General features: G+C 47.0%; 4 protein-coding genes across 4 annotated transcripts in view; 2 read left to right on the forward strand and 2 right to left on the reverse strand.

The window, feature by feature from the left end:
* The window catches only part of LOC136192641 (eIF-2-alpha kinase GCN2-like), a gene marked incomplete in the record, with an annotated part of 8,037 nt that extends 3,471 nt beyond the window's left edge, over positions 1 to 4,566 (forward strand). The window contains 28 exon segments of the mRNA XM_065981317.1: positions 1 to 53; positions 109 to 210; positions 260 to 307; positions 356 to 469; positions 520 to 639; positions 692 to 767; positions 815 to 986; positions 1,050 to 1,151; positions 1,212 to 1,278; positions 1,331 to 1,450; positions 1,507 to 1,572; positions 1,630 to 1,713; positions 1,765 to 1,845; positions 1,895 to 2,038; positions 2,090 to 2,200; positions 2,256 to 2,390; positions 2,446 to 2,547; positions 2,600 to 2,641; positions 2,698 to 2,750; positions 2,797 to 2,855; positions 2,904 to 3,028; positions 3,081 to 3,146; positions 3,208 to 3,255; positions 3,316 to 3,368; positions 3,422 to 3,496; positions 3,556 to 3,874; positions 4,056 to 4,130; positions 4,182 to 4,566. Coding sequence (XP_065837389.1) covers positions 1 to 53; positions 109 to 210; positions 260 to 307; positions 356 to 469; positions 520 to 639; positions 692 to 767; positions 815 to 986; positions 1,050 to 1,151; positions 1,212 to 1,278; positions 1,331 to 1,450; positions 1,507 to 1,572; positions 1,630 to 1,713; positions 1,765 to 1,845; positions 1,895 to 2,038; positions 2,090 to 2,200; positions 2,256 to 2,390; positions 2,446 to 2,547; positions 2,600 to 2,641; positions 2,698 to 2,750; positions 2,797 to 2,855; positions 2,904 to 3,028; positions 3,081 to 3,146; positions 3,208 to 3,255; positions 3,316 to 3,368; positions 3,422 to 3,496; positions 3,556 to 3,610 — 2,273 coding nt within the window.
* Positions 4,567 to 5,537: 971 nt separating this feature from the next.
* LOC136192697 (presequence protease, mitochondrial-like) lies at positions 5,538 to 10,350 on the reverse strand. The gene is made up of 29 exons (XM_065981382.1): positions 10,209 to 10,350; positions 10,098 to 10,162; positions 9,998 to 10,044; positions 9,843 to 9,949; positions 9,637 to 9,788; positions 9,464 to 9,578; positions 9,310 to 9,406; positions 9,153 to 9,260; positions 8,891 to 9,082; positions 8,739 to 8,827; positions 8,561 to 8,686; positions 8,391 to 8,504; positions 8,241 to 8,337; positions 8,113 to 8,190; positions 7,955 to 8,050; positions 7,727 to 7,895; positions 7,621 to 7,668; positions 7,421 to 7,550; positions 7,239 to 7,359; positions 7,114 to 7,190; positions 6,888 to 7,053; positions 6,740 to 6,837; positions 6,574 to 6,682; positions 6,406 to 6,518; positions 6,297 to 6,350; positions 6,182 to 6,250; positions 6,009 to 6,123; positions 5,828 to 5,961; positions 5,538 to 5,775 (listed from the first exon to the last, which is right to left on the reverse strand). The coding sequence occupies exons 1-29, from the start codon at positions 10,229 to 10,231 to the stop codon at positions 5,670 to 5,672; spliced, it is 3,015 nt and encodes a 1,004-aa protein (XP_065837454.1). The 5' UTR covers positions 10,232 to 10,350; the 3' UTR covers positions 5,538 to 5,669.
* LOC136192699 (uncharacterized) lies at positions 10,252 to 11,674 on the reverse strand. Its single transcript, XM_065981383.1, has 6 exons — positions 11,561 to 11,674; positions 11,401 to 11,505; positions 11,149 to 11,346; positions 10,956 to 11,015; positions 10,667 to 10,888; positions 10,252 to 10,615 (listed from the first exon to the last, which is right to left on the reverse strand). Exons 1-6 carry the CDS (start codon positions 11,634 to 11,636, stop codon positions 10,434 to 10,436), a joined length of 843 nt encoding a protein of 280 aa, XP_065837455.1. The 5' UTR covers positions 11,637 to 11,674; the 3' UTR covers positions 10,252 to 10,433.
* Positions 11,675 to 11,768: 94 nt separating this feature from the next.
* On the forward strand, positions 11,769 to 13,695 carry LOC136193028 (uncharacterized). Its single transcript, XM_065981817.1, has 6 exons — positions 11,769 to 11,951; positions 12,010 to 12,163; positions 12,211 to 12,451; positions 12,522 to 12,601; positions 12,658 to 13,374; positions 13,431 to 13,695. The coding sequence occupies exons 1-6, from the start codon at positions 11,769 to 11,771 to the stop codon at positions 13,589 to 13,591; spliced, it is 1,536 nt and encodes a 511-aa protein (XP_065837889.1). The 3' UTR covers positions 13,592 to 13,695.
* The last annotated feature ends 540 nt before the right edge of the window (positions 13,696 to 14,235 follow it).

The following is a 14,235-nucleotide window of genomic DNA, read 5'->3' on the forward strand; positions in this document are numbered from 1 at the left end:
ATGCCAGTCCGGAAATAAACGACATTTTGCTTCGAGCAGTGCGATACTCTGACGTAGGATTGCGCTTACTGGTCTCCTTCGCTAATAGTGATTTTTTTCTGTTGTTAGAAAGCGGATATTTATAGTCTGGGAATCATACTCTTTGAGATGTGCTATCCGCCTCTAAAAACCAGCATGGAAAAAATGAAAGTTATAGGAAACCTACGAAAGGTAGGGACAAAGATGCTGTACGTTTATTTCTGACGTCGTTGTGTCCCAGCCTAAGCCAATGTTTCCTCAAGGATTTGAAAACATGTGGCGAATAGAGGTAAGAAATATTCTGTCAAATGTATATGAATTCTATCTTTCAACGCAGGCGCCTCTGATCGGAAGAATGCTTAGTCATCGAGCGCAGGATCGACCGTCGGCTGAAGAGCTATTACGAAGCGACTTTATGCCTTTGAACATGGAAGACTCGCACCTTCGTAAAGTAGGCAAAAAACGAGATTTGCTACACGTGTTTGCTATTTCGCTCGATAGGCTTTAAAGGATACTCTCTCTTCCGCTGATTCAAGTCGCTATAGAGACGTCATGGATGCGCTGTTCAATCAGCCTCCTTCCGCTGTTGATGATCACATGTACGATTTGGATCGGCGGCAGGTTTGTGAAAGAAGCGACCTTGCCAAATAAGCGAAAGAATGTCTTTTTCTAGGTGGGGATTTCCAGGAGAAGGTCAAAAGTTCAAAGTCTGGTGCTAGATCGCATGTCTGACATCTTCTCTCGTCATGGTAAAACCTCGTCCTCTTCTTTGCCTCCGCTTACTCGGGTTTTCTAGGGGCCGTGGAAGTTCAGACGGCTTTGCTTATGCCAAAGAATGACGTTCACGAGGCGGTCGATACGTGCATGCACGTGATGGATTCCAGTGGATGCCTTGTGTCCTTACCTCGCGATTTGAGGACTCCGTTTGCTCGATATATTGCGAAGAGTAATATCACGCACTTAAAAAGGTACCAGTACAACAGGACACGTAAGAGTTTTTGATAAGCGACTGCGTATTCTTTGTACATTAGATATTCAATTGGTCGCGTATACAGAAATGTTCGACTGTGGAGAGCCCATCCAAAGGAATTGTTGGAAGGCGCTTTTGATATTGTGACTCCTGTTCAGACCAGGTATTTTGTTAGAAGAAGTTTAGACGATGATCTTTCTGGTATGATTTTTTTTTGATGTAGTCTTGTGCCTGATGCGGAAGTGATTTATGTTGTCAGTCAAGTCATTGCAGAGTTTCCGAAACTCCAAGTAACATCTAAAGCGCAATTGTATCCGTTTTGTCTGACTGTCTTTCTTCTAGTCACTGGAGTCTTATAGCCTTTACCTGAATCATACGTCTCTTGTGGCGAGTCTGATGCATCATTTCTTCATTCCAGACGACAAGCAATCGGAAATTTGTAACGTTCTTTGGGACATTCAGGCAAGACGACAGAAATTAGTAGGACATTGCGCAGAAGAAGGTTTTCGTTCATACAGAATGGAAAACTACGACGTTATTACGCTCAACAGCAGCTGCGACGCCTGTCTCTCACTGAAGCGGCGGTATGCTGCGCAGGCACAAACCTCGGAAATTTTGATTGGAAATTTTCGTTGGATTAGGCATCCTCTCTCATCAGTCTTGCGAGCGTTCGCGTTCCTTTTGATCAAGTTCGTTCTTATCTCGAGCCTCTTTTCAAAGATCGCGTAGGCGCACCGTAGTCAAATGACTCCCTTTGTGACGCGCTTGTGATTAAGGCTGCAAGTCGAGTCGAAGAGGCCCTGCACGAACTTGAAGTTCTGCTTTCCGCACTTAGATCATTCGACTTTCAACATAAGGTCTAGACCGACTTTTATTCAAACTAGGGATTTTCACTTGTTTGTCTAGATTATTATTTGGCCAGGACTTCTCTTCAAAGTGAATCACTACTCCGGCATTATGTTTCGATACGTCGCTGAAGCGGACTTAAAGAGAAGAGGGCGTCAACGAGGAATTGACTGTCTGGCAGTTGGCGGAAGATACGACGCACTAGTAACGTAGCACAGTTGGACCGTCGTATTTGGTAATACAGTTTGTTTCCAGATCAAAAAATTTCAAACACATCACTCTAGTGCCGGTAAGAACTGTTCTGCCGTGGGCGTAAGCATTGCCGTGGAGAGGATAGTCAGCGTCATGGCAGAAAGCGACGAAACGGTTAGAATCTCTCTGGATTGAGTGAGATCAACTTCTCGACTGCGTTTCTGCGTAGAATTATTGGCGAGGTGTGCGTGGCGTGCTGGTGTACGATGGCGAGAAGTCCGACCTCTCTAACGAGAAACTGAAACTGCTTCAGGCTCTGTGGTCAGCAGGCATCAACGCTCAACTTTCTGACGACATAGAGTCGGTAAATTAGTGTAATTGTTTTCACAGAGGAGACGCTGACTTCTACGTTGCGTTAGTTTTACTCTCCAGAGTCGTTGCCGGATTTGCACAAGCAGATTGGCATTCAGCACGTGGTTGAACTGGTATTGCGTCCTCCGGTGGAATCACCAGTAGCAAATGTGCGTTTCTGACATGCTGCCTACACTGGACGTCGTCACGCGCTTGTTTTAGGTCTGGTCTTTAGACAAAGAGGGAAAAGCTGAAGCAACGATGGTGCGGAATAATTTACCTCTAGCAGCGCGTTCGCTAGGTTTCTCTACTTACGATAGGTGTCCTTGGCCGACGTTCCTGAGCACATACAAAGTTTTTCAACTGCCAGAAAGTAAGCTGCATATTTCTTGCGTCTTGTGAAAAAACTGTTGTTGTAGCAGAGAAACGCAAGTGGCAGCAACGATGGCAAAAAGTACGGCAAACCAACCCAGTCATTGTGAGAGTGTTGGTTGACTTTGTCTAATTAATTAAATGTTCAATGTAGCGGCTGGCTCTCAACCTGAAAGTTCTTTTGTGATTCCGTCTTCGTTGTCTCAGCAGCTAAGTATTTCACTTTTGCTGTCAGACAAGAAAATTCCTTCCAACATAAAGCGTCGTCATCAGAGTATGGTAAGCACTTGGCTAATCACGTGGGATTCGGGGTGTAAGACCTTGTCTGAAGGCGACAGCAAAAGCTTCGTCTTTATTAAATTGGTTTTCCGGAAAACAGCCAATTGAAATTCTTGTCGTATGAATTAGACTCTCTCTATACTACTGTATAAGTCACTGAAATGGAACGTTTGAATTAGATCGATTTGACCAAGGAAATGCTGGATGATATTCACTCCAGTTTACACGTAATCTACTGCATCAACGTACGGCTAACTGGTATCTCAGAATGATGCATGTGTTTGTAGACTGACGATGACGAAAAGGATTTTGTAGCAAAGGCAAAGACTATTGTTGAACGGTAAGAGCCATCATACACCTTACGATCTGTTTTGAACTGGTTAAATCGGACAGATATTCTTTTCGCCGGAGAGACAGATATTTAGAGAAAGTAATTGAACATATAAAAGAATTAGGCTGGAGTCGAAAGTAAGTGCACAGTCACAATGCAAAACACGAGGCAGCGTTATTAATAATTATTTCTCTAGAATGCCAGTCATTTTGTACAGTATTTCCGAAGATAGATGCGACTTGGTTTTCTAATGACTAACTAACTAACTAATTTCTGTATTTCAATTAGGTACGGGATGCTCTGGCACGTGTTTTGTACAGTTGCTCGAAGCCATCGTCTTATTCCCTCTCTTTCGGCGCTGTACTTGTGATCGTTCAAGTCAGTATTATGTTCTAAGAAGGTTCTTTTACCTTCGCGATGTCTTTCGTAACGAAAATCGAGGAAATCGTCGAGTTTTAGGCGTCAACGCCACGTCGCTTGTCGTTGTGGTATCCAAATTTTCTCGGAGTTTGATTGTAAGTAATTCATTGTCTGATTTGAAGTCTAATTCGGGCTGTTTGCTTTTTTCGCGGTGGGGCCTCTTTTGAGGACTCTTTCTTGAGGACCTCGCACGTATACCCGTTGTGTTACGTCAAGGCCCCTTTCTAAATCTAGTTGTCTGTCCTCTCTTGGAGGCGATTAATAGTTGTTTTTCAGCTCCTAGATTAATTAGGATGACTTACTTTGATGAAAATCAGCTGAGCCATCACTTCCGACAACTGGGGCAACTTGGTATGTACACGTAAATACAGCTGACTGTTTGTAATCTGGTTTCTTGCGCAGTTCTTCTTTTTTTCGCGGGCCTGTCGAAGACAACTGCCCTCTACTGACGTGGATGAAACGAAATGACTATGACTTTTTTACTTGTTTTTTTTGTAGTGGCTATTGTAGTAGGCGCGCACGCTACTTCACATGTGGGGCTCTTGCGTGCACGAGAGGCACGCAAGAGCTTCACGGGAAGCTTGGTCTCGTGTAGCTGAGTGAGCGCACGAGACCAAGTTTCCATGCACTCTAGCACGTTTGAGTGGCCCAGCGAGGTCCAGCGTGACTTCTGCGCTTGCTCAAGCGCGCTACGGTGACGTGTCGTCGCGCAGCCGACCGTAGTGGAGATATAAAATAAATAGAGTCATGTTCAAAATTTATTTAATAAAGTCCCGGATGTACGAAAAACAAACGAACGTAGTTCTCCCTCTCCTCCATCCACCCCCTCGCCCGAACGGGCAAGGCCAAGTGGGCACCTGCTGTGAGTCAAAAGACTCGTGGGGTCACTCCATACTCCCCCGCGGAGGGTGAGCCCGTTTAACCTCCTGGCTCCGAGCCTTGGACTGTGAAAGTGGCAGCTGGGATGTCAGTCCACTCACAGGTGCAATTCCAAGGGGCGTCACTGATTTACCCGCCAGTGCTCTGCCTTACGCGGGGAGGCAACTCTATAGCCTCTGCAGAGGTACGGCCTATTTATCGCTCTTGGCCACAGAGGGATGGCTGCGTCTGCCTTGTCGGATTTGAAGAGCAACTACACGACAAAACAATTGACGAGCGGGGAAACGAAAATAAAGTACCTTGACCAGCCAACAAGTAGAAGATAACTTCTATGGGGAAGGGGTGGGACCAGCTCAGTACTCTTCTGCAGAGAGCGATTGAACCTCCTAGCTCGCCTGGATTGTGAAGTGGGATGTCAGTAGGATGCAGTCCACCCACCAGTGCACAGCTCTTTCTTGGCCACAGAGAGAGAACAACAGCATGACAAAACAATTGACGTGAGAAAGCAATAAGACAATACCTTTGAAACAGAAAGAGGTTGGTGCCGGCTCTTTGCTCTCTATTTTCTATCTATGGACGCACAATGGTGAAAGGAGCCCCTTTCTTACCGAAAAAGGCGACCGAGGAGCGAATTCATGCCGTAGACACACGGCTCACACATTCGGAAGATAACAGCGTCGCGCTTCGCTGCCGTCGCTACGCCACGTGGCGAAGAAATGCCTTCGACGTCTTATCTTCGTGAATCGATCCTTATACAAATATAAACGTTCACGAAGCACGTACCAAATACCGCAAAAGCGGCGACAAAAGCACAGCTACTTCGCGACTCCGCGTGACTTTGACGCAAGTGCGCTAAGCAGTTGTGCAGTCAGCTGGGTCTACAAATTAACCTTACTTTATTCCTGTAACAGATACATGTAGTTCACAGCTAATTACCAGCTATGGCTCTAAAGTCTGTAACCAGATGGTTATGGACTTTTAGAATAAACCTTACTTAGCTGCAGGCGAATTTTAATGCCAATTGCCACTATCAAAAAGTTTCCATCCTGACGGAACGCTTGGCGTTGATTTTCCTAACACAACTGAAGACGACACAGTCTGCTTTGAAAGCAGGTACCTGCCAAAACAGAAAAATGTACAGGAGTGACTTGTATGCATTGGATTCCAACTTTTTGGCCACTGTTGACAACTGTTCACCCTCAACAGATAAAAGCCGAGTTCTGTACTGACGGTGTACGTCGTCCGTCAGCCTATTGAGAAACCATCGGTTTCCCCTATTTCCAGGTGATACAGGAGCGTCGATCTGATAAAAACATTGCCAATTTAGCGCGAGATAATGAGACAAATTACGCGTGAAAATAGACGCAGTTTAGCCTCGTCCACATCTTCATCGCTGAACGAACCATCAACAGCCCATTGAGCCGATTTGTCAAACGCCGTTATTGAATCAAATGGACGAGGATCCCTAAATCAAAATTCAATCAAAATTCAATCTGGCAAAGATAAATAACTCCTACTGTTACCGATAAGAGAAAAACGAAAAAAGACCTCCGGACATTTTGGTGCCAGATCCGTAAGCACCTCCTTTCTCTCTGCATTGTACAACTCAGTTCCAAAAGCTTCTTATATATCTAATACCTAATTTCCTTGTGAAGAAACTTGGACTCAAGCAGCTGCGCCAATACTTTCAATCTGCAAACAAGAGCCAGATAGAGATGATGATAGCCCCACGGTAATACTCGTTTACGCTGGAAAATCTTCGTGAACGAAAGGTACCGTCCTACAAGCTTTCCCAGCGAAGTTGACCGCAAAAGGCATTTCAACGTAAGCGCAACTCGATGTTGGTTCAAATTCGCTTTCCTTACACAATCCACGAGAGTTAAAAACATGTTGATCAACTTACTCTTCCACTTACTTCAACGTGCCCAGGTGGATCGTATCGATTGCTGGGGAGACTATCTAGAAAACCCTCCAGAATCAATTCCATTTCAGACACTCTTTCAGGAACGACGTTAATAGCACACCTTTCAAAAACAACCAACGTGCCCATTCCTAAATAAAACGGCTGTTCCACGACTTACCGAATGCTTGTGCTATCCAACACGTGCGCGGCAATCTGAGCCAGTTTTGATGCAAGCTCGGCGCCGTCACCGTCAACGAGCCCGTTCAAAAACGAGACCTAAAGTGAAATTACAGCGTTTCTTCTCGTGAGATAGACATCAGCCGAACCTGTGACAATCCGTCAAACTGCTCGCCGATTCTTCCCACGGGTGTAAGGCCGCTACTCGCTCGGCTAATGGCAAGTCCGTGACCGTTGTCCGACAACACCGACGCCAGCTCTTGAGCTCGCATTTTCAGCAAAGCAATGACGCGATCGACGTCCTCAAAATTCGGCCTAACGTGGAAAAACGACACCTACGGTTAAGGGAAAAAAAAGAAGAAAGTCAAGGCTTACGTGTTGAACAAATCCTGCCAGAGTCCAAACATGTACGGAGTGTTTTGATCGAGGCAGTAAGACGAAAACACTATGCCCTACAAGCGGAGATTATAGAAACCAGAACCGGTAACAATTTCTCTAACCTGTTCATAACCATCAAGACTATCCCGTCCTGGTATGAGATGAGGCGAAGTCGAAAGTCCTCCAGTGTGCTCTTCGATTTCTTGCGCCATTTCCTGATAATCCATATTATCGGCTCCAATTCTGCAACAAAAAAAAAGAAAGCGGTCTTTTGCGACCAAGCCATCTTGGACGACTGACTAACTTCGTTATGACGTAGCAGAAGAGCGGAACGTAGGGCAGCAGATCGGCCGAAAGCGACGTGAGACTGCTGACGGCTCGAAAGTACGTTACCCCGTTCGTCGGCTGGGGAAAAATGTGAACGGGGACGCCCACTATTAATTAATTAATTAATTAATTCTCAATTAATTTAAACATTCGTAAACGAGCGAGAATCGTCCTTACGGGGCTCAACAACGACGAAATCTGTATTTTCGGTATCCAAGGATATGTCTGGCGAGGTGGAAGAGCGAGTCAGCAGCAAAGACCTTAGCTATCCATCATCGTTTACCTGATACTTTGAGAGAGGGCAGACACGACGTGTCTTGCTTCTCGTTCTGATGCGCTTGCAACGACAAGCCGCTCTCGTACAAATCCTTTTTGTCGTCGTCGGATAAGTCGACGGTCAGTTTGCTGATGTTCTCGGCTTCCTTGCGCTCTCTCGCGGCAATGAAGTCGGTCTGGGTTATAACAGCGAGATCTGATGATATACTATTGTCGAGATTTTAATACAGCTCACGTCTGGCTCCATTGTCAGTGTCATCTGATGCAGATTGTCCCTAAAGTAGCGCTTCAACTTGTCTTGAAGAAAAGTCGGAGAAGCAGCAAGACACTCCTAATAATAAGAAGAGAAAAACTGAAAAAAGACTTCTAGATTAATTAACGATTACAAATCACCTTAAACTTTGATACATTCGCATTTACCTGTAGACCAGCAATAGGGTCTAAGCCGTGAATCCAAGAAGAAAGAATGGGCTAAAGGCGCATCATCTACACTACGGGAACGTCCTAAATGAGAACCGTACCTCTGCTAAGTGCAAGCCAAAACTAGCGCTCTGATGCTTGACTCCGAGTTCAATTCGATGTAGAACGGACTTGATTCGAGTCTCGTCAAAGCCGGTTCTAAATAGAGAGTGAAACGTATCTAATAGAAAGGGCCGCGCCTAGTCCATCACTTTATGACGTCGTCTATTGTTGCGACAATTATCTCTCGCACTTTGCCGACATCCGATTTGCTGATCCCCTGCAAGCCAATAGAAAAATACGCTTCTTTGCAGTGTCCATTTGAACTGACAAAGCCACACAAAGTCAATTGCTAAACAAACTGAGAAAAAAATAGACTTACCCTGAACCCGGAGCAAAGTCGGATCCAATATTACTGGCGATAAGAGACTGATAGAAAGGTGACGTGGGCCCGTCAGTGAGCAGAGAGCACAAGATATTCACAACGAACGCTTCAAAAGGATCAAGACTACAAACGACAAGAATCATATATAGAAAATTGACCACAATCTCTTTCGCACCTTCCCAACAAGAAAGCCACGGCGACAGTTGATTGTTTCAGCCTTTCGACGGCCATCAAATCAGGAGGACACGAGATCGCCGCTTCACGCTGAAAAAAAAACCCCGCATATAATAATTAGAATTTTAGATTTCATCAAGACACTGTTCGTACCGGTGTCTCCCACTTGGACTCGATTGCACGACGCAGCTGTTCACTACTAGTAGAAGGCATTCGCTCGAAATTCCGCAGAGCGAGGTCATGGAGCGTCTCCAGGTGATCTCTCAAAGGAATATTGCCGTACGTGTAGAACTTGGCGTTGCTCGGATGATAGTGGCGACGGTGAAACTGCCTCAGGGCATCCCACTGCAATCAATCAAATCAATTATAAAGCCGAAACAGCCAATATACGCGTAAATAAATATACATATCTTACAGTCAAGGTTGGTATTGCTAAGGGATCTCCGCCAAACTCCTTTGAATAGACGTGAGTCGGAAGCAAGTGCTGTTGGACGCCAAGTCGAAACAGAGTGTCAGCGTCGCCCTGAAACGAAAACTTGAGCAATAAGCAAAAAAACGGGGAATTCAAGTACGTAAACGCCTTTCATTTCGTTGTAGACAACGCCTTTGATGGTAAGAGGAGACGTCGAGTCCGTGACGACCTCGTGCTCGAGTCTCCATCCCTCTTGCCTGTCATATAAAAAAACGATGATTTCCCAAGTATAGAGCAGATGCAGTGTCTCCTACCTAAAATCAAGTTCTTCGAGTCGAGGAAAAAAGACGGCGTCGAGATAGACGGAGAGCAGGTTCTTGTAATCCTGACGATTTTGCGTCATAAACGGATACATAGTCCTATCAGGCACTATAGAGGAGGAAAAACATAGAGAGAAAAGACGGCAACGCTTGTCGAAGAAACTGACTCGTCCACGCGTTCATATACGAAGCGAGCGTCCGACCGAGCATATTAAAGAAGGGATCCCGGCACGGATACTTGGCCGAGCCGCACAGCACCGTGTGCTCCAATATGTGAGAGACGCCAGTATCGTCGACGGGAATAGTAGGAAATGCAACACTAAAGATAAATACATATATAAATTATATCTCCCAATGCGCTGGGTGTACGTACCTGAAGACGTTCGTCGAGTCGGGACGATCGATGTGCAAGTGCTGAGCGCCGGTCTTTTCGTGGACTAGTTCGACGGCAATCAAATGGAATTCCGGGACAGCTGTTGCCTAGGAGAAATGAATGCTGGGGAAATCGTTTTTCGAGCTGCAGCTTACTTTGACAATCTTATAGCCGTAAACGAGACTTCCAATCGGATATTTATCTACGTATAATGCGTCTGTGAGAGCGCAATATCGAACGTCGCGTCGGACGTACCGCGATTTGGCTCGTTGGCGTTGCTGATCGGCCTCTTCGACGCGACCGAGCGTAGAGAGCTCAAGCTAACGTGTGCACTCGTTAGGAATACAATGGGAGCGGCGAACTTACGGAGTTTTGGAGAGACGACGCATGGAAGAGAAGTCGAATAGCGCGCGGTAACACGAAAATAAACCCTTTATTCTATGCTCGTTTCTTACCCAATATAAAAAAAACAAATTTCCCTAATTTCATTATCGTCACCATAGACACAAGTTTTAATACTGACTGCACTGATTCAATGATTTGTTCTAAGGGGGTGGGCATACGTGCGTTATTTCTTACCAGTAATGCTTGCTAGCCTTCAGAACTACTGCTATTGGGACGATCCCAATGCATCTCTCGGTCGCGTCTGGGTCGTTTGTACGTCGACGTAGGATTGGGTGCAAATTCACCGAGACCAGCCGATTTCATGTGACCCATCATCATTTTCTGCGCATATTTCAATTTCCGGTCTTTTTCGGGATCCGCAAAGGCATCTTGAGAGTAAAACAATTAGAAATAATTATAGCCATTTTTTCAACGCGTACCTTCAAATTTCTGTCCTCTTCCAAATTTCGACTCCACCTCGGACTTCAAAGCGCCGGTGAAATGAAGAGGAGCTTTGCGCTTGGCCGCTGAAATCGCAGGAAGCGTCGTCTCCTCGTTGGTGGGCGAAACTCGAGGCCGCTTCGCCGCGTCCGTGTACGAATAGACGCCCTGGGAACGCCACGAACGAGACGACGGAACAGTCGACTGAAAAGAGGAAGAACCTAGAGAAGAGAGAAGAGTCTTCATATACAGAAAACCCGCCTTGGGAAAGAGAAAGCCTTGTCACACCTTTGACAGGGGACGAGAAAGAGAATTCGTCCCTTTCCGCAGCCGCAGCGGTTCTATTACCTATACAAAAAAAACGTAATCGTTCAAAGTCTGAAGGAAAAGACCCCCCTCTAAAACACAAGCAAACAGACACGCGCCCCCCTCGTTCACAAACAAAATCATCGAATTTACTCTCCGTTGCACTCTTTCTTACCGTTGCCTACGTTGCTCGAGCCTGCTGCGCCTCCGTGTCGGCTGTAGAAGCCTTTTCCTGCGACGGTGCGATCGAGCGCTGTTGGCTGTGACGCGACGCCTCCGCTGAAAAACGAGCTTCCTTTCGATGCGACGTTCGGTTTAGATACGGCGACGTTCTTTCGTATGTTCCATGCGCCCGTCAAGCCCGATTCGAAATCTGTCGCGACGGCGCGATCGGAATTTTGTGCACAAAGACGATTAGTGCGCGAACCTTTTATCTTTTCGGTCGTATTTCGGGTGAATTGTGCTTCGAGAGGAGTCTCCTGCTTGGATTTTGCTCCAGGATAGAGAAATCGCTGCGGTTTCTTTGTTTTCTCTGCGACGCGACCGAGAGAAATGAGTTTTTTCCAGTTTCTCTTCAATGGCTGTACCGTTTGATGATTCTTCAGTCTTATTTAGCGCTTCGAAGTTGTTGATTCGATCCCTTACGGACATATCGTGGACCATAGCGACGAATCGCTCACCTTCTGTGTGTACGTCGAAGAGCGCATGAGTGTTGTTAGGTTTGTGACGACATACGCGTGACGACAGCTTTACGTCACGCGCAAAATTCGAGCACGAGAAGCGCGCGCTAGTAAAATGGAGGAGAATCCGTTGAGCGCTTTTTTTCGCAAGCTGGAGCGCGTCGTCGTACGCGCGAGCGAGACGGCGCGCGAGCTCAAGGACTCCGTCGTCGCCGACGTCGCCGACGAACCTCCGAGTCGTAACGCGGCGCGAATTCTCGCCCTGCGAAACATTTCGAGCGAATCGACGCAAATGCGGGTAATAAAGAGCCGCGATATTGTGCACCTCGATCGAAAGAGACATCTCCGATTCGCAGGAGACGCTGCAGCGTGCATTGGACGAGGGAAACGAGACGGAACGCGCTCTCGAAGAATCGATCGGCATTCTCGAAGAATCGTGCCTGGAGAGACAAGACGCCGTCGAGTCGCTCGCTCGCAAACTCGCCCAATACGGATTCAAAGACAAGACGAGTTCGTCGCGGACGCCTGTCGATTCGACGATAATTTTTTTTTCTCAGTTGCCATGGAGACGTCAAAATCGTCGACGCCTTCTGCCGCTGCTGCTGCTGCCGCTGCTCCTGCTTCGGTCGATGAGGCGACGAGACAGTCGTTGACTCCCCAGTTGCAGGGCATCAGCAAAGCGACTCGTCGTCAGCTGAAGGAGCAGGCTGAGATGCGCGGGACGGCGATCGTGGCGACGCCGCGACGAGACGGCGATTTTCCACTTCGCCTGGAAACTCCAAAGAGCACGGCTATCGGGTACTGCAGTACGATACCCATCGTTTTTATTTTTTTATTTTTTGGACGTTTCGACTCCTCCTTTCTGCAGAATAAAGTCTGTGAAGGTGATGACGGCGAATAGGACTACTAATGCGGCGAGCGACTTCTCACCTGAAAGTCCAGCCAACGGTGCGCACGAACCAAGTCTTCACAAACAAAGATCATCTTTTTTTTTTCTTATGCAGATTCTCCTTCGTCGTCCCCTGTCCCCCCCGTGGCAACAACGCTAATGAAACGTAAACCGGATCCCCATAGCCCTCGACGCCGACTTCCGTCTCCCGACCACTATCTCAGCCTCTCGCCGCCGACACCTCAACCGCCTCAAATGACGACGACGGCGGCGGCGGCGGCATTGCAACGGAAGCAGCCGACACAGCCGTCGCCGGAGCCGGTATCGACGTCTCTCGCGTCGTTGGCCGCTTTGGCCGCCCAGATCAAGTCGTCGGCGACGGAGCAGCAGTTGCGACGCAAACTCAGCGTCACGTCGTCGCCTCTAATGCAGCTCGGCGGCAAACAGACGGAAGGCCAAGGCGAGCAATTCTATAGTCCCCAACCGGCGACGGATTCGAGTCCGCGGCTGGACGTCGACGTGGCGTACTTTGAGAAACTCGAGCAGGCGAAATTGGTCGACAATCCGTCTGAATTGCAGAGAAAGTTGGACTTCTCTCAAATGTTGTTTGTGACTGGGGAGCCCGACGTCGTCAGTGCCGCGACTGCAAACGACGTTTTCGCTGACGAAGCGAGTCGTAATGACATCGAGGACAGTCGACTTTTGGCTCCCGTTATTCCTCAAGTCGACGTGGACGATTACAACGGCGTGCCCGATTATCTAAAGAGTCAAATATCGTTAACGTACTTGAATGGCATCATTAACGACATTAATGCGTTTACTGAGAAAAAAGGTAAGCGGACAACTTTTAGTGCCGTCGTCTCGTCGTTGAACCAGCCGTTTTCTTAGCAACCGATCGCGGTACTATTTCCACGTCGGAGATGCGCGAGGATTTAGGCTTGGGCTCGAGAGCCACGACCGTTCAAGTGTTTCTCATGAAACTGAATCGGCTTAAAAAATGCACCAACGCGACATCGGGAACTGGAAGCGTCCGATATTCTATATGCTAGACGCGTTAGCCAAAAGAGACGCGTAGACTAGTGTAAACCTATTTTGGGAAATAAACGAATTCTGTTGGCACCTTTCTTTCGTCTTTCACTGCGATTCTCTGAGATCATCCTTTTTTGCGTAGACAGTCCAACGTCTCTGGTACAGCATTGCTGCAACAGTCGAACCCTGTCGTGTTCAATCACAAGAACTCCACCATTGGCAATCAAATCAATTTTTGGTTAATTAAATTTCTTAATTAATGAAATACGTGTTTATGAATAAAATTCATAAACATCTACTGTATATAGAGCGTGTACCGGTATTTCAATCGATATCGTGCTTTGATGGCTGGCTGATGTTTGCACCGGTCAGTACCAGCATAGATAGAGTGCCAGTGGCTGGTCGCAGGGCGCGTGCTACAAGTAGGCCCAAACTCCGAGCTTGAACCTGGACCTAACTGTAAATCCTGCAGGCAGGGCATCCTACAGCGTCTGTATTCCGGACAATTTCCTACTAGATGTATCTACAAAGAACGGTCCAACGATAGGAGCTTGAGAAGCCTAATTAATTAACTCTAACCTGGAAGAAGGTCAGAATGTTTTCAGTTACGAAGACACGCTCGCTGGATTTCGCTTTTCGATTTCTGATGCACAAATGACCGTTT

This window comes from Oscarella lobularis, chromosome 11, assembly GCF_947507565.1.
Source record: "Oscarella lobularis chromosome 11, ooOscLobu1.1, whole genome shotgun sequence".
Taxonomy (NCBI): Eukaryota; Metazoa; Porifera; class Homoscleromorpha; order Homosclerophorida; family Oscarellidae; genus Oscarella; species Oscarella lobularis.